This window comes from Leptodactylus fuscus, chromosome 1 (assembly GCF_031893055.1).
Source record: "Leptodactylus fuscus isolate aLepFus1 chromosome 1, aLepFus1.hap2, whole genome shotgun sequence".
Lineage (NCBI taxonomy): Eukaryota > Metazoa > Chordata > Amphibia > Anura > Leptodactylidae > Leptodactylus > Leptodactylus fuscus.
The window spans coordinates 142431087-142451736 of record NC_134265.1 but is presented as its reverse complement, the minus strand read 5'-3'; the positions used below and the strand labels follow the sequence as shown (position 1 = coordinate 142451736).

The window sequence follows — 20650 nt, the reverse complement described above, 5'->3', positions numbered from 1 at the left end:
CCAAGGACATCTGTTTCGATCTGTTTGGATCTCATCAGCCCGGCGCAGAGAAGACTGACTTGGCAGAGGTGAGAGGCTTCTAGACAGGGTTAAGGGGATATCATCACTACTTAGGGAGAGACCACCATTTAGGTGTGTGGAGTCTTATTAAGCCATAGACGCTCCACTGTGAAGAGGATCATGGGAAGAATATGCAAATCTGTCTATCATAATGTAAATAGGAAGACAGTGCCTCAGTCATGCAGCCCAATAGAGGCCTTTGCTGAAAATGATGTGGGATTTTACCAAGCCAGTCTTCTCAGCCGAGGGAGCGCCCTCTATTGGGCTGCATGACTGAGGCACTGTCTTCCTATTTACATCATGGAAGACAGATTTGCATATTCTTCCCATGATCCTCTTCACAGAGGAGCGTCTATGGCTTAATAAGACTCCACACACCTAAATGGTGGTCTCTCCCTAAGGAGTGACGATATCCCCTTAACCTGAAGTGGGGAATGAACAACTCCTTTTCAGAAAAGATAAATGTCTTCGCCTTGTACAGCTGTGCCTCTGAGGTTAACTCTGGTCACAATTTCCTCCTTTCTTCTAGATAACTGACTATTTTGTTTAACTACAACTTAAAAAAAATAAAATCCTCTTCCTTGGATATCTGTTTTTTGGCTGCAGGAAGTTAATGGTCTTAATGCTGAACTCCCCCTTCTGACTTTACCTGCATATACACATATCCAGTAGTATCCTATTAAGACATACATAAACAATACATTTACCAGGGGTAGATATATATGAATAATATGATTCAGTGATAAGACATAGAAAACTAGCATCCCAGCACATCAGCAGACTACTGAGAATACCACAGGACACAAATGGTCAAAGGTGAGGTTAAGCAACAAGCTAATACTGAAAAAATGTGTACTAGTGCAGTGTTAGGAATTTGCAAATGGAAGGCTGCATTTATCTGTATGGAAGGGCCCTGGAACAAATTCTTCAGGCAGGCACTAGGCACCCCAGTCTAACACTGTTTCAGGGCTTGGCATGTATGTCATGGCTCCTGCTTCTGTTCTGTGCCCTGTTATGTCCACATGTAGGCTACTTCTATATTCAGGAAAAATTGCGTAACAAACTATCAGGTACATTTTCTCCCTTGTGATAAAGCAACCTTTTAATCAGAAAATATATTTTTTCATTTGCACACTTCAGTTCTATAAAAACATTTTGGGATCAAATGGTCACTATCATCCTTAGTAAGTTCCTTGAAGGGTATAATTTTCAGATTGGGATCACTTTTGAGGGTTTCCATTGTTCTGGTATTTCAGGAGCTCTGCAAATGTGATGTGGCACCTGAAAACTGTTCCAGCAAAATCTGCCCTAAAAAAAGCCTATAAGGGCCCATTCACACTACGAATACGCTGACTGATTCTGAACGTTAAAACACGTTCTGAATCAGCGCATCTAAAGCAGATCCCATTCATTTCAATGGGAGCCGGCATACGAGCGCTCCCCATTGAAATGAATGGGCTGCTTTTTTCTCTACGAGCGCTCCCATTGAAGTGAATGGGAAGTGCTCGCGTGTACGGCTTGCCGTGTGAAGGGGCCCGGCGCTCGGCTCATTCCGACCAGTACACACGTGCGCTTCCGCTAGCGTATCCGTAGTGTGAATGGGCCCTAAAGGTGTGTTATTTTGTGCTTAAAAAGCAATCTACATTTGGGCTATTTCCATGCTTTGAATTGGGATGGGATGTATTTTCTCTTTTAAGCCCTTGTAAATGTGTACAAACGTATTATTGAAAAAGAAAAAGTCATTTCTACAACCTCCGTTCTAAAAAAGATGGGATGCTGTGTAAATGTAAATAAAACAAGAATGCAATCATTTGGAAATCTCATAACGCCATATTTTATTCACAATAGAATATAGAGCACATATAGTTGAAAACATTCACTCATTTAGAACTTGTTGGCAGCTACATTTTATGCATTCTAGTTTTCTTTACATTTTAGCAGCATCTCATTTTTTATGGAAGTGTGTTTTTTCCTCCATACTTTGTCCCGAAAAAGGAAACGTATTATTATACTCTTCACCAATAGTTATACAGCATATCTAGACATCAAACACCTATGAACATAATATTCAGGTACTCTACATATAGCCATATACGCTTCCCAAACTAAGGTTGATTAGCTAAGGAGGAGGTTAAAGGGGTTGCCCAGGATTTTCTTCTTTATAGCCTATTCTCAGGATAGTCATAAATATCTGATCAACGAGGGCCACCCTTTGTATGGATCAGATGTCTGGGATTGTTTTCAATACCCATAGTATATTATGTACAGAGCTGTCTGTCTTATTAACATTGTTTTGCACAATCTTTTCAGACGTGATGGTGCCTAAGTGCCACTGCTCTTGAGATTCAGATTCAATTGCATTTGACCAAAGGTATCTGAAAAGATAATGCTCATGGTCAGAGTGGTGGGTGGGTATTGGTGTTCCTCAGCTGTATAAAACAGCAGAGACCCATGGCTATTGCACTTGCTCAGCTTGTGAGTGGGTGCCATGTTTAAAGTCCCGACATCTACTGTGCTGTAATCTGCAAGTGTTTTTCAAATTAAATATATAGGTTATGTTGGCACATTGAATATTTGTTGTAGTTCTTGGACCTATAGGTCTGGACCTATAAAATATATTTTACACAGTTACTATTAGTTGCTTTGTTGTTTTTGTAGCTACAATCTTTTTTGCAATAGTCATAGTTAATAAGCAACAAAAGGTGTATTCAATGAAATAGCTGCTTGAGATTATATTACTGTACAGTTTACACTATGGATATTTTCTTCTGCACACAGGAGGACTACTTGTCTCCTTATTTTGTCTGAATAGTGAAAATATATTGTTCCCATGACACTCAACATAACATACTAAAAAAATATACAAACCAACAGCTTTTGTCTGAGCGTGTTCTAATTTTAAAATCAGACATTGTTTTCATTGTCTGACGAAAGTTTTGACTTTATTTCTTAGGGCCATGTGACTCATACTGACCTTTCCCTAAGTAGTGAAATGGAAAATACAACCCGTTTGCTGGCAACAAAAATTATACTGAAAATTTTATTATAGTTTACAATGTTTGATTGGTCTTGTGTTATATTTAACAAATATGTAAACTAGTCACATGAATTGGCGCATGGCAGTAAGGGGAAACATAGAATTGACTGAATTTAATTTTTTATTATGATTATTATTATTTATTTATTTATTTTTGCTAATTTCTCCGTTGCGGTATCTGTACCTCACATATTGTCGGGGGGTTACATGGCACAAATGATTATTGATTCAGCAAATGATTACTCACAGTACTTTAGTAAGCACCAAATACAGTACATACGCACTTGAGTACTTGAAATTTTTGCTTTTTATTCTAGTAGCCTTTATGCTAGGGTTATGTAATGATGACCTTAATCAAAATCACGATTAAACATTTTACCTCAAATATGATTAATAAACATTTATATTAGGACATTCCCTTTCTTACATGCCACATCCCCTATTTATATACCATTGGATGGATAGTATACAGTTAAAGGGGTATTCCCACGTCGCATACTCATCAGTCTTCACTGCTGTAAAATATTCTTTCTTCTTTGTTTCCTGTGTCATTTGGTGGGCGGGGTTTCATGCAACCTGCCATTTAGCTCTGTCCCCAAATTAGCATGTAGCTCCGCCCACTGCATAGCGTGATCCTATGGGAAAGCTGAAGGGCCTGTGATGTCATCAAAGGACCTCAAACACTCTATGCACAATACTGCCTGTCTCTGCCATAATGAACACAATTGAATTAGCTAACCTGATAAATGGGAGAACAGAAGACGAGTTCAGAAAGCAGCTCCTCTCCTCTATCTGAGAGCTGTAAGCTAGATCACATGTGGTGTAGACACAGGAATAGCTAGAAACACAGGCTCGCTCCCGTGCACTTAGCCCCTCCTCCCTCCCCCCTGAGAGCAGGCAGATACATCACTTGATTTTTGAGCAGATAAGTCAGGGCTGTGTCAACAATGAATTGAATAAAGTAAAATGGTGGACAAACAAAGCAGTTTTGCTGAAGCAGTGTATTTAGGAAAAGTCTTACATCCACATTAACAAGAGGTCCTTGTGATGGGACAACCCCTTTAATGACATATCCTTCAGCCAATGGCAGTGTTAGACGGGGTGGCCTGGGATTTTGTCATGGATTCAGCACTGAGGGAACACTGGCCTAAATTTACTAATATTTAGTCAGCCTAAACTATGGTACATTTAATCGGTGTTCATTTTTCTGATAAGCAATGACCACATGTCTACAAGTCAGAAATATTTAGCTCAAGCTCAGAGGCGTAGTTAGGGGTTCAGCGCAGGAGGGCTAAACACAACCAAGTAGGCCTCCAACTCAGGTATATAGCATAGTGGTAGATAGAGGCTCTACACAGGGCTCTGACCAATTATGTGAATACAATGGAGCAAGCATTTAGTGACTTAGAGGTGAGGTCTCGGACTGAAATCTTTAACATTTCCCTTCTCTTCCATTCGGACACCATGATCACTTTTTCCAGCAGTGACTTGGCTTACAGACATCTTTGGCTCCTCACTTTTCCAAGCACCTAACCAACATTTTCCTCAACTTCATAAATTCCTCATCCTTCTACCATTTATAAAGTATATGATATCTAAGTCCCCTGGAAATAAATAATGCCCCCCATCTGAATCTTTAAATGAATAATATCCCTGTGTGCTCCCTTGCATTATTAAAAAGCCTCTGTGTGATCCCTCATATAGTACCCCATATTGGTCATGCAAGCACTGTAACCCCTTCTCTGTTTACATTGTAGTGTTCATTTCAGAGCAGCCATGCAATAGAACTTCAGCCTCATCCTATACATTTCTATGGGGCAGGTCTGTAATTACATTGGATGATCACTATAGAACAGCATGCAATGTAAACAGCAGAGAGGGTACTGTCCTTACATGTGCACTATAGTCCTATCCTGATTTATGGTGGTTCCAGGATAGGTCATCAATAAAAATGAGATGGAAAACTCATTTCGTAAAGCCTATGTACCACCTTAGACATGCCTTTATTGCCCCCATATACTATTCCCCCTGACATAAATACTGCCACCCTTATATTCATAATGCCCCATAATGATCGCTTATATAAATTCCCTCACCTTATATTTATAATACAACCAATGAGCCCTTTTTCTCATTATTGCACCTCTTTTAAAAGATGCAAATCACAGAGTTAGATGTAGTGTATCATATCTGCCAGTCTTCTGAAACAGTCCAGCACATTTAATAACATATTTACTTTTAGTTGTCTGATCTATTATTTTCTTCAGTTGTAAGCGTAATTTTGAAGATACTCATTGATCATTTGATCTGAATTGATTATTATTTTTCTTTATATGCAGGTATCAATAGCTGGTTCTACTATGTGACAATGCCTATGCCAGCCTCCACTTTTACCATTGCAGTTGGAAGTTGGACAGAAGTAAAGGATAACCCATGCTCCTTTCTTGAAAGTAGTATTACTCCAGTAAACATGGATGAGAAAAGGTTGGTGTTGTTGGTTTATTGTTATACACTTGTACCCCCAGAGTAGCAATCACTTGTAAATGTTAAAAAAATAAGGCTTTTTGGAGCTTTCTTTGTGTAGTGGCCTCCTCTGTGTCCCCGAACTCAGTAGAATGTCCATGTCAGTGCCCTCACACTCAGCATAATGGCCCCTTCAGTTCCCCCACATGTAGTATTATGGACCTCACACTTCAGTGCGCCAGGATGTAATATAATGACCCCCCACAGTGTCTCTACATGTAATTTAATTGCCTCAACATGTAAAATAATGAGCCTCACAGTGCTATAATGTCCCCGAGTGGCCCCTACATAAATGAAATTTAAAAATCCCACATACATAGATTAGATAAGATAATTAGAGATGAGTAAGTAGTGAAATATTCGATATTCGATATTCGTTTCGAGTAGAGCCTCAATATTAGACTACTCGATCGAATACCATTATAGTCTATGGGAAAAAATGCTAGTTTCAGTGGAAACCACTATTCGACTAATGGAGAGTCACCAAATCCACAAGTAGCAGAAGGAGAGTGTTTAGGAGGAGCGAAGTGCAGTTGAGGAGTGTTGAGGAGGAGCGCTGTGCAGTTAAAGCGCATAAGATGCGTCAATAAAAACTACATTATGCTCCACAAAAAACACCTTAAAGGGGCTCTATCAGCAAACTCATGCTGATAGAGCCCCACATATGCGTGAATAGTCTTTAAAGGCTATTCAGGCACCGTAAAAGTTATGTTAAACTACCCTCCCCCCCCCCCGTTTTAAAATAATATCCTAAAAAAGAATGTGATCTACTTATGCATCGTGCACGCTGGGCAGGCATTCAGGGTGTGTCTTCTTCTTCTTCCTCCGATGTCCTCCGGTCCCATCCTCCTCCGGCGCTCGCGAACTGACATTGATAAAAAAAAAATGCCCTGGGCGCATTCGCAGTAGCATGCGGCTTCTACTACGGCTACTGCGCATGCGCCCAGGGCATTTTTTTTTTATATCAATGTCAGTTCGCGAGCGCCGGAGGAGGATGCGTAAGTAGATCACATTCTTTTTTAGGGTTTTATTTTAAAACGGGGGGGGGGGGGTGTAGATTAATATAACATTTACGGTGCCTGAATAGCCTTTTTAAAGGCTATTCACGCATATGTGGGGCTCTATCAGCATGATTTTGCTGATAGAGTCCCTTTAAACAGCTGCATACACAGAAAACTTTTTTTTAAAAAAAGTTAAGGATTTTCCAATTTTGCGACAAACATTTGTTGTTTTTTCAAAGTTTTTTTTATTTTTTTTTAAAAAATGTATTAAAACACTTGAAAAACTATAAATTTGTTATCACTGTGATCCTACTGATCCGCAACAGAATTATAGGAAATATAATTCTTATATTTTGGTGAACACTGTAAAAAAAAAAAGACATGAAAAATTACAGTTTTTCTTTAAAATTTAATGCTTTCACGCTTCCCAATACATTGCACTGAATATTAAATGGTGCCGTTGTAAAATCCAATTTGAAATTAAAAAAAAAAAAAGCTCTCATAGGGTTCTGTGAACAGAAAAATAGAAAGGTTACGGGTTTTGGGTGGCAGGCAGTAAAAAGCAAAAATAAAAAAACATAGAATATGGATGCAGCGGGAAGGGGTTAAACACAAAAATAACAATCCAAAAGCAAATCAAATGGTACAAGTAAGTAGGTTTATGTGAAATTCTTGTGTGAATAATTCTGCAACATTCTGTATTTGTAACAAACTGAAAATACTGGATAAATAATGTTGAGCTACCCAGCTGTCTTTGGCAAAATTAAAACTTACTCATTAGCCATGAATGGTGCTTGAAACATGTCATTTCTGTCACACTGTTTGAACACAGCTGGAGTGAGCTCATTTTAGAAAGAATAGATTTGTCAAGGAAAACTGGAGGCAAATAAAATTACCACATAAACATGTATTAAAGACATTTAAAAAAAAAAAGATGCACAATATGAGAATTGTTCAGTGTATTGGTCATCCTGTCTCTCCCAAAGAGGAATAAAAAGTGACCAGAAAGTCATATATACCATAACATGGTGCAATACAATCTGTAGCTTTCCTAACAAGAAGAAGCCTCTCTAAACTCTATACAAAAAAATAAATAAATAAAAAAGGTTATGAGGTTTTATTAGTAAAAGTGGTCAAATTAGAAAAAAAACCTACTGATATATACAAATATAAAATCATCATAATCCTTGTGACCTAAAAAAAACCCACCAAAAAACAAAACCTACTAGGTTACTTCAATAACATACAATGAAACACAGATGATGACAGAATTGCAGGTTTTTATGCAGCCCTCAAAACATTAATACAAACACAAAGCATTATATGTACCTCAAAATGGTACCATCTAAAAATATAACTTCTCACACAAAAAGGTCCGATATGGTTATGTTGATAAAAAATAGTAAAGTTATGGCGTTTGACATGTGAAGGTACAAAAACTGAAAAAGTAGCTGTAGCATCAATACCCAAACTAGCATTGTTAAAAGATTTTTCTTCAATAAAAATCAAATTTTAAATAAAAAAAAAAGGATAATATGGAGTTACAGACTTATTTATTTATTTATTATTTATCAACTAAGATAAATCCCTTCATTAACATAAATACATGTTTGGACAACCCTTGTCCTCAGAAATGGCCTTCTTCTCAAGAGGTACCTCTATTAACCAGAGAGGAAAGCTTCTGCAAAGAATATTAGTACATGTATTACATCCAACATTTACAACTACAGTTCTGCACGGATGTAAAAAGCCACATCTAATCTTACAATTCATCCATTTCAATTTTAAGTTATCCTATTAATATTATAAATGTGAATGTTTGTGTGTTTGTTTTTTCAATCACGCAAAAACGACTGAATGGATTTGAATGAAATTCGGCACATAGATAGTTTGTAACCTTGATTATAATATAGGCTACTTTTTATCCTGGTAAATGACATGGCTTCACGACTGTTATGAATTTATATTCACATACTATGTCACACTGCTCTTGCAGCAGCTTATATCAGGTCCCAGGTCCTTTATCTCTTTGCTTTCTTTGCAATAAGTCTACAGGGCATTTTTTTTGCATGGAATGTTGCATACTGTATGTTCAGTGCCTATGTTACTTAATATAGGGTATTAACTGTTTCTGGTATTCACTTAACATTTATAATGTTATCCGCCTTTTTAGAATTATCTTATCTTTGTAGGATGTGCATCCACTCTCCTTTTCTCTCTCTATGTTTATATTAACTTAATTTTTCCTTTTTATTGTTTTAACTTTTTTTTTTTCTATATTATAAGACCGTGGACTATCTATTGAACAGCAAGTTCTTAAATTTACATTTTCAAGTATTAGTTATGTCTTTGGGAATTTGGAATTACATAGTTAGGTATACTTTATTTTTGTGATAATTAATAATTTGACAGTGATGATCAATTGGTGATGTATTATTAATTTATAACTATCCATGATTCCTCTTAATGTTTTGTTAGTTTGATATTTTTTTCTGTTTTATTATAATTAGAGATGAGCGAACAGTGTTCTATCGAACACATGTTCGATCGGATATCAGGGTGTTCGCCATGTTCGAATCGAATCGAACACCACGTGGTAAAGTGCGCCAAAATTCGATTCCCCTCCCACCTTCCCTGGCGCCTTTTTTGCACCAATAACAGCGCAGGGGAGGTGGGACAGGAACTACGACACTGGGGGCATTGAAAAAAATTGGAAAAAGTCATTGGCTGCCGAAATCAGGTGACCTCCATTTTAGACGAATAGTGGATTTCAAATCCGGGTCATATGAGAATGTGAACTTTGTGACTATGAGACAGGGATAGCTGTACAGGCAGGGATAGCTAGGGATAACCTTTATTTAGGGGGGAATGTTATTAAAAATAACTTTTTGGGGCTCTATCGGGTGTGTAATTGTGATTTTTGTGAGATAAACTTTTTCCCATAGGGATGCATTGGCCAGCGCTGATTGGCCGAATTCCGTACTCTGGCCAATCAGCGCTGGCCAATGCATTCTATTAGCTTGATGAAGCAGAGTGTGCACAAGGGTTCAAGCGCACCCTCGGCTCTGATGTAGCAGAGCCGAGGCTGCACAAGGGTTCAAGCGCACCCTCGGCTCTGATGTAGGAGAGCCGAGGGTGCACTTGAACCCTTGTGCACCCTCAGCTCTGCTACATCAGAGCCGAGGGTGCGCTTGAACCCTTGTGCACACTCTGCTTCATCAAGCTAATAGAATGCATTGGCCAGCGCTGATTGGCCAATGTATTCTATTAGCCTGATGAAGTAGAGCTGAATGTGTGTGCTAAGCACACACATTCAGCTCTACTTCATCGGGCTAATAGAATGCATTGGCCAGCGCTGATTGGCCAGAGTACGGAACTCGACCAATCAGCGCTGGCTCTGCTGGAGGAGGCGGAGTCTAAGATCGCTCCACACCAGTCTCCATTCAGGTCCGACCTTAGACTCCGCCTCCTCCGGCAGAGCCAGCGCTGATTGGCCGAAGGCTGGCCAATGCATTCCTATGCGAATACAGACTTAGCAGTGCTGAGTCAGTTTTGCTCAACTACACATCTGATGCACACTCGGCACTGCTACATCAGATGTAGCAATCTGATGTAGCAGAGCCGAGGGTGCACTAGAACCCCTGTGCAAACTCAGTTCACACTAATAGAATGCATTGGCCAGCGCTGATTGGCCAATGCATTCTATTAGCCCGATGAAGTAGAGCTGAATGTGTGTGCTAAGCACACACATTCAGCACTGCTTCATCAAGCCAATACAATGCATTAGCCAGTGCTGATTGGCCAGAGTACGGAATTCGGCCAATCAGCGCTGGCTCTGCTGGAGGAGGCGGAGTCTAAGGTCGGACCTGAATGGAGACTGGTGTGGAGCGATCTTAGACTCCGCCTCCTCCAGCAGAGCCAGCGCTGATTGGTCGAGTTCCGTACTCTGGCCAATCAGCGCTGGCCAATGCATTCTATTAGCCCGATGAAGTAGAGCTGAATGTGTGTGCTTAGCACACACATTCAGCTCTACTTCATCAGGCTAATAGAATACATTGGCCAATCAGCGCTGGCCAATGCATTCTATTAGCTTGATGAAGCAGAGTGTGCACAAGGGTTCAAGCGCACCCTCGGCTCTGATGTAGCAGAGCCGAGGCTGCACAAGGGTTCAAGTGCACCCTCGGCTCTCCTACATCAGAGCCGAGGGTGCGCTTGAACCCTTGTGCAGCCTCGGCTCTGCTACATCAGAGCCGAGGGTGCGCTTGAACCCTTGTGCACACTCTGCTTCATCAAGCTAATAGAATGCATTGGCCAGCACTGATTGGCCAGAGTACGGAATTCGGCCAATCAGCGCTGGCCAATGCATTCTATTAGCCCGATGAAGTAGAGCTGAATGTGTGTGCTAAGCACACACATTCAGCACTGCTTCATCACGCCAATACAATGCATTAGCCAGTGCTGATTGGCCAGAGTACGGAATTCGGCCAATCAGCGCTGGCTCTGCTGGAGGAGGCGGAGTCTAAGATCGCTCCACACCAGTCTCCATTCAGGTCCGACCTTAGACTCCGCCTCCTCCAGCAGAGCCAGCGCTGATTGGCCGAATTCCGTACTCTGGCCAATCAGCACTGGCTAATGCATTGTATTGGCTTGATGAAGCAGTGCTGAATGTGTGTGCTTAGCACACACATTCAGCTCTACTTCATCGGGCTAATAGAATGCATTGGCCAATCAGCGCTGGCCAATGCATTCTATTAGTGTGAACTGAGTTTGCACAGGGGTTCTAGTGCACCCTCGGCTCTGCTACATCAGATTGCTACATCTGATGTAGCAGTGCCGAGTGTGCATCAGATGTGTAGTTGAGCAAAACTGACTCAGCACTGCTAAGTCTGCATTCGCATAGGAATGCATTGGCCAGCCTTCGGCCAATCAGCGCTGGCTCTGCCGGAGGAGGCGGAGTCTAAGGTCGGACCTGAATGGAGACTGGTGTGGAGCGATCTTAGACTCCGCCTCCTCCAGCAGAGCCAGCGCTGATTGGCCGAATTCCGTACTCTGGCCAATCAGCACTGGCTAATGCATTGTATTGGCTTGATGAAGCAGTGCTGAATGTGTGTGCTTAGCACACACATTCAGCTCTACTTCATCGGGCTAATAGAATGCATTGGCCAGCGCTGATTGGCCGAATTCCGTACTCTGGCCAATCAGCACTGGCTAATGCATTGTATTGGCTTGATGAAGCAGTGCTGAATGTGTGTGCTTAGCACACACATTCAGCTCTACTTCATCGGGCTAATAGAATGCATTGGCCAATCAGCGCTGGCCAATGCATTCTATTAGCGTGAACTGAGTTTGCACAGGGGTTCTAGTGCACCCTCGGCTCTGCTACATCAGATTGCTACATCTGATGTAGCAGTGCCGAGTGTGCATCAGATGTGTAGTTGAGCAAAACTGACTCAGCACTGCTAAGTCTGCATTCGCATAGGAATGCATTGGCCAGCCTTCGGCCAATCAGCGCTGGCTCTGCCGGAGGAGGCGGAGTCTAAGGTCGGACCTGAATGGAGACTGGTGTGGAGCGATCTTAGACTCCGCCTCCTCCAGCAGAGCCAGCGCTGATTGGCCGAATTCCGTACTCTGGCCAATCAGCACTGGCTAATGCATTGTATTGGCTTGATGAAGCAGTGCTGAATGTGTGTGCTTAGCACACACATTCAGCTCTACTTCATCGGGCTAATAGAATGCATTGGCCAATCAGCGCTGGCCAATGCATTCTATTAGCGTGAACTGAGTTTGCACAGGGGTTCTAGTGCACCCTCGGCTCTGCTACATCAGATTGCTACATCTGATGTAGCAGTGCCGAGTGTGCATCAGATGTGTAGTTGAGCAAAACTGACTCAGCACTGCTAAGTCTGCATTCGCATAGGAATGCATTGGCCAACCTTCGGCCAATCAGCGCTGGCTCTGCCGGAGGAGGCGGAGTCTAAGGTCGGACCTGAATGGAGACTGGTGTGGAGCGATCTTAGACTCCGCCTCCTCCAGCAGAGCCAGCGCTGATTGGTCGAGTTCCGTACTCTGGCCAATCAGCGCTGGCCAATGCATTCTATTAGCCCGATGAAGTAGAGCTGAATGTGTGTGCTTAGCACACACATTCAGCTCTACTTCATCAGGCTAATAGAATACATTGGCCAATCAGCGCTGGCCAATGCATTCTATTAGCTTGATGAAGCAGAGTGTGCACAAGGGTTCAAGCGCACCCTCGGCTCTGATGTAGCAGAGCCGAGGCTGCACAAGGGTTCAAGTGCACCCTCGGCTCTCCTACATCAGAGCCGAGGGTGCGCTTGAACCCTTGTGCAGCCTCGGCTCTGCTACATCAGAGCCGAGGGTGCGCTTGAACCCTTGTGCACACTCTGCTTCATCAAGCTAATAGAATGCATTGGCCAGCACTGATTGGCCAGAGTACGGAATTCGGCCAATCAGCGCTGGCCAATGCATTCTATTAGCCCGATGAAGTAGAGCTGAATGTGTGTGCTAAGCACACACATTCAGCACTGCTTCATCACGCCAATACAATGCATTAGCCAGTGCTGATTGGCCAGAGTACGGAATTCGGCCAATCAGCGCTGGCTCTGCTGGAGGAGGCGGAGTCTAAGGTCGGACCTGAATGGAGACTGGTGTGGAGCGATCTTAGACTCCGCCTCCTCCAGCAGAGCCAGCGCTGATTGGCCGAATTCCGTACTCTGGCCAATCAGCACTGGCTAATGCATTGTATTGGCTTGATGAAGCAGTGCTGAATGTGTGTGCTTAGCACACACATTCAGCTCTACTTCATCGGGCTAATAGAATGCATTGGCCAATCAGCGCTGGCCAATGCATTCTATTAGCGTGAACTGAGTTTGCACAGGGGTTCTAGTGCACCCTCGGCTCTGCTACATCAGATTGCTACATCTGATGTAGCAGTGCCGAGTGTGCATCAGATGTGTAGTTGAGCAAAACTGACTCAGCACTGCTAAGTCTGCATTCGCATAGGAATGCATTGGCCAGCCTTCGGCCAATCAGCGCTGGCTCTGCCGGAGGAGGCGGAGTCTAAGGTCGGACCTGAATGGAGACTGGTGTGGAGCTATCTTAGACTCCGCCTCCTCCAGCAGAGCCAGCGCTGATTGGTCGAGTTCCGTACTCTGGCCAATCAGCACTGGCCAATGCATTTCTATGGGGAAAAGTTAGCTTGCGAAAATCGCAAACTGACAGGGATTTCCATGAAATAAAGTGACTTTTATGCCCCCAGACATGCTTCCCCTGCTGTCCCAGTGTCATTCCAGGGTGTTGGTATCATTTCCTGGGGTGTCATAGTGGACTTGGTGACCCTCCAGACACGAATTTGGGTTTCCCCCTTAACGAGTTTATGTTCCCCATAGACTATAATGGGGTTCGAAACCCATTCGAACACTCGAACAGTGAGCGGCTGTTCGAATCGAATTTCGAACCTCGAACATTTTAGTGTTCGCTCATCTCTAATTATAATGAAAGTAAAAATTCAGACTTGTGTAAATATCTGGTGGCCATCTATAGCTATCCATTACTCATTATATTTCTTGTAGTCAATTTATTCTTTTACTGAGCAATTACTATTTTGTTAAAACTGGGTTCCAAAAATATACTGATCTTTTTTATTCTTTTCTGTAAAACATACTATTAAAATAAGGACAATGGAAACTGTTTTTTATTAAGCCAAAATGTACCAATTGCTATTTGTAGCATCCATTTTTGTGGTTTTTGTTTTAGCATTACTGTCATGTGTGAAATCCTAAATGAGCCATACCAGGACACGCAGAACCTTTACCCCTTGTTGTGTACTGTTAATATATTTCCAATCATGCTGTGAAGCACCAATAAGGATATATTCATCTGAATGGAATTGTTTTGGCAGCATATGGATTTCTGCCCGTACAGTTCCAAAAATTTCTGCCGTGAGAATATACTATAATGAAAGCATCTAGCAGGGAGATTTTATTTTTATTCACATTTTGTGTACCATATTGTACAATTCTGATTGGCAATTTTAAGTTCAACTAAATTATCCTATTATTTTTTCCTAGTCTGCAGATAATTTTTTGTGCACCAAATTAAAAAAAATTACTACACAGTTACCGAGCATGGGGGTTGAAGAAAGTTTAGTGATCTATTGGTGTCTTTGTGATCTGAAAAGCACCTAAAAAAAAAAAAAAAAAGAAACTGAAAAAGTATAAAACAGAGACTGCACAAAGCAGATCACAGAAATGTATGCTTGTGGGTGGTAGTGTTGATTATCCTGAAAGCAAATATTTTTAAAGAGGACCTTTCATGGTTTGGGGCACAGGCAGTTGTATATACTGTTGGAAAGCTGACAGTGCGCTGAATTCAGCACACTGTCGGCTTTCCCGATCTGTGCCCCGGGTAAAGTGCTATCGGTCCCGTACCGTAGCTCTTTACAGTCAGAAGGGCGTTCCTGACAGTCTGTCAAGACTGTCTTTCTCCACAGCAGCACCTATCATGCTGTACAGTGTGAGCAAGGAGGAACGCCACTCCCTCTGCTCACAGTGCTCGTCCATAGACGAGTATTGTCAGGAGGGGAGGGGGCGTTCCTCCCCGCTCACACTGTACAGCGCGATAGGCGCTGCTGTGGAGAAGGACAGTCTTGACAGACTGTCAGGAACGCCCTTCTGACTGTAAAGAGCTACGGTACCGGAACCGAAAGCTCTTTACCCGGGGCACAGATCGGGAAAGCTGGCAGTGCGCTGAATTCAGCGCACTGTCAGCTTTCCAGCAGTATATAGAACTGCCTGTGCCCCAAATCATGAAAGGTTCTCTTTAAGGCCACTTTCACACGGTCAGTATTTTTTAGCTGTATTTGTAAAAAAAAAAAAAAATTAAAGCCAAAGTCAGGAGGGGATCTTACAGATAGACAAACTATGATGGAAAGATTTGTGCTACTTCTATGTTTTGGACTCGCTTCTTGTTTTGGACTAAAAATACTACTACTGCGTACTACTGACCAAATACTATGACAAAGTAGCCTGAGCATTTCTCATTACTGCAATCTGGATCTTGTTGGAGTGGACCATCACCTGTCCGACTGGATCCTAGACTACCTCAAAAACTGACCTCAGTATGTGAGAGCCCAGGGCTGTGTGTCAGACATCATGATCTGTAATACGGGGGCACCACAAGGTACAATTCTTGCCCCTTTCCTTTTCACACTGTACAATGCTGACTTTATGGGCAACTCATCTAGCTGCTATTTACAGAAGTACTCAGACGACTCTGCAATAGTAGTATGGTATAAAGGGGAAGGGGTTAAAATGGATATGTGATATTTCATTTATATGAACTACTATATTATTTGTATTATATCATTTTCAAGGCTTATTTACATTTTATGACTGAAGCCAATCTTGATCTATTCCTACATTCATACAACTGCAATTTCATACAATGAATTACCATAGCACATTAACCCCATAAATAATTAAAGCTGTTCATAAGACTCTGTTATCCACGGTAATGACATAATGGAGTTTATTCTCATGACTATAATATTGCTAGGCAACACCTACCTTAATATGTAGTGTTCACAAATGCAGCAGCACTCCATAGTTCAGAGCCTAATGGTTATACGCCTGATGAAGCCATCTCTGGCGAAACGCGCGTCAGGTGTGTAACCATTAGTCTCACCTCACTGGTGGTGCACAGAGGTTGCTATCGATATTAGCATTATGTCTGTGGGTATGTACTAATAGTGGGTTATGTATGTGTTTACATGCTTTCACTACTTGCCCATATTTTTTACTTTTTATTACTTTTTGGTACTTCCCATACTTTATTATGGATGCTATATGAGTATTCCCTGCTCACTCATAAGTGGGAGGGTGTTTGTGTTGTTTGTTCGCTACTTTGTAGTGAACCTTTGTTTGTCTCCCTATATTTTGTGTGTTTTTATTCTTTGGTATTCAATAAATATTTATTACATTTTTATAGTTTTTTTTTTGTTTGTCTCTGATTTTCTTTGGTCATTATGTGTATTTGTTTTTTGAGACTGGTTTGTTTTATTTAGAGTACATTGTTTGGCTTTATTGTATGTAACACTTTCCTGCTTCTAGAGAACAGACTCAGTGTTATCTGTGTGTGTACATAGAGAGATAACAGACTGGCTTTATCTGCAAACTGCAATTAGCTGAAGGGATTGGCCTGCCAAGAAGAGCTGTAGATAATAGCAGACACAGTAGGATCCCAGTGCTGAGTTTGATAGATAGGAAACTATGACAACTTAAAATAGTTGTTCATTTTTTATATTTTTCTTCTATTGATGACCTAGTCTCAAAAGACTCAAAATATAAATGGTGTCACACTTTAGATTCACAAAGATGGGTGCATGTAGTCGGAGTTAGTCTGCTAAACATATAAAGAAAAACTACTGCATATTCCACTGCAAGAAGGCTTTAATAAGTAAACCAGTTACTTATATTGAGAATAAGACTATGGTGTCAGGTGCTGCAACTGTGTAACTGACATTTTGGTTAGATATTAGCCTTTTGCAGAGTTGCAAAGTAGTAGATTAAGAGGATCTGTGAAAAGGTGCAGAGCACCACCTTTACTCAGACCCTCTATTGGCTCATTCACACGGGGCAAGAGGGGGCGGATTTTGATGCCGAATCCACCTCAAAATCCGCCCCCTCACAATAGAGGTCTATGTAGACTGCTAGCGTTCTTTTTTGCGCTAGCGGATTGTTCCCGCTCGCACAAAAAAAAGCAAGCCGCCCTTTCTTCAGGCAGATTCAGCCACGGCATCAGCCTCGTGACCCCTCCCTCAGGACTAGGCCCATCATTTGGACCTAATTCAGAACGGAAAGCCGCGATGGGATGCCGTGCACTGCACCAGCATCCTGTCGCGGAAGCCACAACAGAATGTGCACACACGGAATCTCAGTGTGAACTAGCCCTTTATCTCCTACTTTGTGACTTTGAAAAAGACCGGTATCCGGCCAAAAACTTTTTTCTATATATACTCTCCTCAGAATAGGTCGTCAATAAAAGATTAGTGGGGATCTGTCACTCCTGGGTACCTTGCTGATCAACTGTTTGAACGGGCTGTGGTGCTCATCCAAACGTTGCTACCTCTTCACTACTTAGACAGATAGATACGTTCTTAATCCACAAGGGATTTCATAAGTAAGGAGAAGCAATTATGTCTATTGATGGATGGCAGGGGATGGTTTTTGTGCGTGGGACCAAGGGAATGACCTACTTAGTACACATTCTGATCCAATTTATTAGTGACAGTTCTATTGAAGCAGGATATGACATCAGGGATGAGCACCATGCTCTGCTGACAGGGCATGCTGCAATGCAGGGGATGACATGAGTTGCCCAGAATCGTGAAGCTTTTTGAGACTCCTATATCTTACAACGTCCCAGTTGTTTAGTGACTTTCCATTTACGCACCTGGCTCTTGAAGAATAGTGCCCGGACACAACAGAATAATAGAAAGTGACAAGGAGACTGCTGCATACATCGAATGACTGTAATTGGAGCAAGAAGAACATTCTGTTGACACCCTTCTGTACACCCTATCTACATTTGTCCGCCAGTCCAGCTTATTATCTGTGAAGATACTTAAGTACATGTAGAACAATGCTCTTTCAATCTCCTAGCCCCCTAAGGCTAAGGCACGTGAACAGGTGTTCTTTCTGCCAAAGTCAATCACCATCTCTCTGGTTCTGCCTACATTTAGCTGGAGGCAGTTCTTTCTACTCCACTCTGCAAATTCCTCCACCACTCTCCTATAATTGGTGTTGTCCCCGTCCATGAAATGTGACCCATGACTACAAAGTCATGCCAGAATTTATAAAGCAAGAAGGAACATGAATTGTGCTGTGTAACTTAAACAAGAAGGGTGCAAGAACAGTCCTGTGTGGTACCCCCATGCAATTGATAAGGCTGTCCAAGAAACAGCTGACCAGCTAGAGTCTGTTGACTAGTTAGTCCGTTGTCTAGTTCAAAAGGGATTGCTGGACATTCAGCCTCTTAATTTTCTGTTCAAGAAAACTCGGTTTGATGGCATTGAACAGGCGGCTGAAGTTGAAGAAAGTCATCCTGACAGAACCTTCTACCATCAAGATGGAAGTACGCCTTGTGTAGTAGATGGTTTATTGTGTCCTCAACTCCCACACCCAGTCTGTAAGCAAATTTCAGGTTGTCCAGGGAAGGAACAACGCTCTTCCTGAAAGATGATGGCACAATCCTCTCAAAGATCTTCATGATCAGCGAGGTCAGCACAATCGGGCAATAGATGGACATTTCCTTGAGACCAGGTTTCTTGGTAACAAGTAAAATCCATGACGTCTTCCAGAGGGATAGGTACCCTTTGCATTATCAGGCTCATGTTGAACAGACACCCACACCATTCCCTGGTGTGCTGCACAATATTTTAGGACCCTGGGAGCAACCACCTGTCACTGACCACTGGATTCACCTTTGATTTAAGTCCTGCAATAGTTTTTAGACCTGACCAGGTAGCTCTCATATTGTTGGCAGCCAGTTTACAGCTCCTCATCTCAGCACAGAGGTCTTTCTGGTTGGCCTTGATTGCATCCCTTTCTTTACTGGAAAATGCTTGTTTTCCTGTGTTTTATGTCTCTGGTGACCCATAGTTTGTTGTTCTGGAACCACCTTTGACTACAGACTTTAGAGGGAACAAGTTGACATAGTTGGTTACCAGTCAATGTTGTCACTGGTGGGGTCAAGCAGTAGATCTCACAGGAGTGTACTTGTAGTTCCTCCACCACCTCGACTTCTAGGACCTAATCAGTCTTCTCTGAGTGAGTTGGTGCTTCGCTATTGGCCTGTAGTCAGGCCTCAATAAAATCATTTTGAGGTCTGAGAGGCCTAGGGGTGGTAGACCTATAGGCAATCTTTAAATTTGCAAACAGCAGAGCTAGTGTGACTTCATCTCTGGTCGTTCCTTCAACATAATGGTGAAAGTTGGGAAGGAGGTCCAAGACCATAGTGTTATTGAAATCGCCAGTTACATTCACTAGACCGTTGGGGTATCTGGTTTGTATACCACGTGCACAGGGACTTGGAGGCATTACAGCACATAGCAGAAAGGGGAATAATGCCTGTAAGGCCCTGTCCATTTGACACCATTTGTTTGATAGTAGCAGTGCTATGTATTCAGTCTCACTCCATATAAGTGAATGGGATGATGCTGTAAGTACAGTACATTGACGCTATGAAACAAATGATGTGCAATGTAAGCAGTGAAAAAGTCACAATGCTCACATGAGCGTTGCAGCACCTTCAAGAGTTAATGTCAGATGTATCTCTCATGCCTTAAGTTGAACCAGGATGTCTAAAATATTAGCGCATAGCTAAAGAGACAAGAGATAATCCTTCATCAGTCACTCCTCATTCTCAAGAATTTTAAAAGACCACACCTTTAAATAATAATAAAGAAAAATGTTGCTTTAGTTATACATGACTATAATGTGGTAACTTTCCAACAAGTATTCAAAACAGTTCAATTGTATGTCATTCTTTTATGTCCTGTATAGTAAACGGTCAACATTACAAAATGCAATTTTATGGAAGCATTCCAGATAAAATAAATAAATAAAAATAATTAAATATTCCTGATTGCCTGTCACACTCCAAGCTTTTTACATGTGTATTGCCTTCATCCCCTGCAGTACAGCTTCTCCTCTGTTCCTGTTCAGACATCATCTTGAATTTTATATTTCTCTTTTCTTTGCTGTCAATTCCATGACACCACCTTACTGACATAATGTTGGAGGGGTGGTTGAGGGTCAAAGGTGTCCTACCAAAACTTCGAGTCTGATGCATTATCAGATATTGTACTGGGCTATCTGTGCTTTTAACAAACTCACACTCCCGAATATGCCGAACTGATTAATGATCTGCCGCAAGTGTGCCCTTTTGGTGGAAGATTTGTAGCCTTTCCCTATGGCGATGCCGACATGTGAGATGTTTTTGGAGAGAGATG

General features: G+C 41.9%; 1 protein-coding gene across 1 annotated transcript in view; it reads left to right on the top strand.

Annotated features, from left to right (window-relative positions):
- Positions 1-20650, top strand: part of AOPEP (aminopeptidase O (putative)) — a 321287-nt gene that overhangs the window by 30347 nt on the left and 270290 nt on the right. The window contains exon 4 of the mRNA XM_075277719.1: positions 5437-5581. Coding sequence (XP_075133820.1) covers positions 5437-5581 — 145 coding nt within the window. The remainder of the gene's footprint in view (positions 1-5436; positions 5582-20650) is intronic.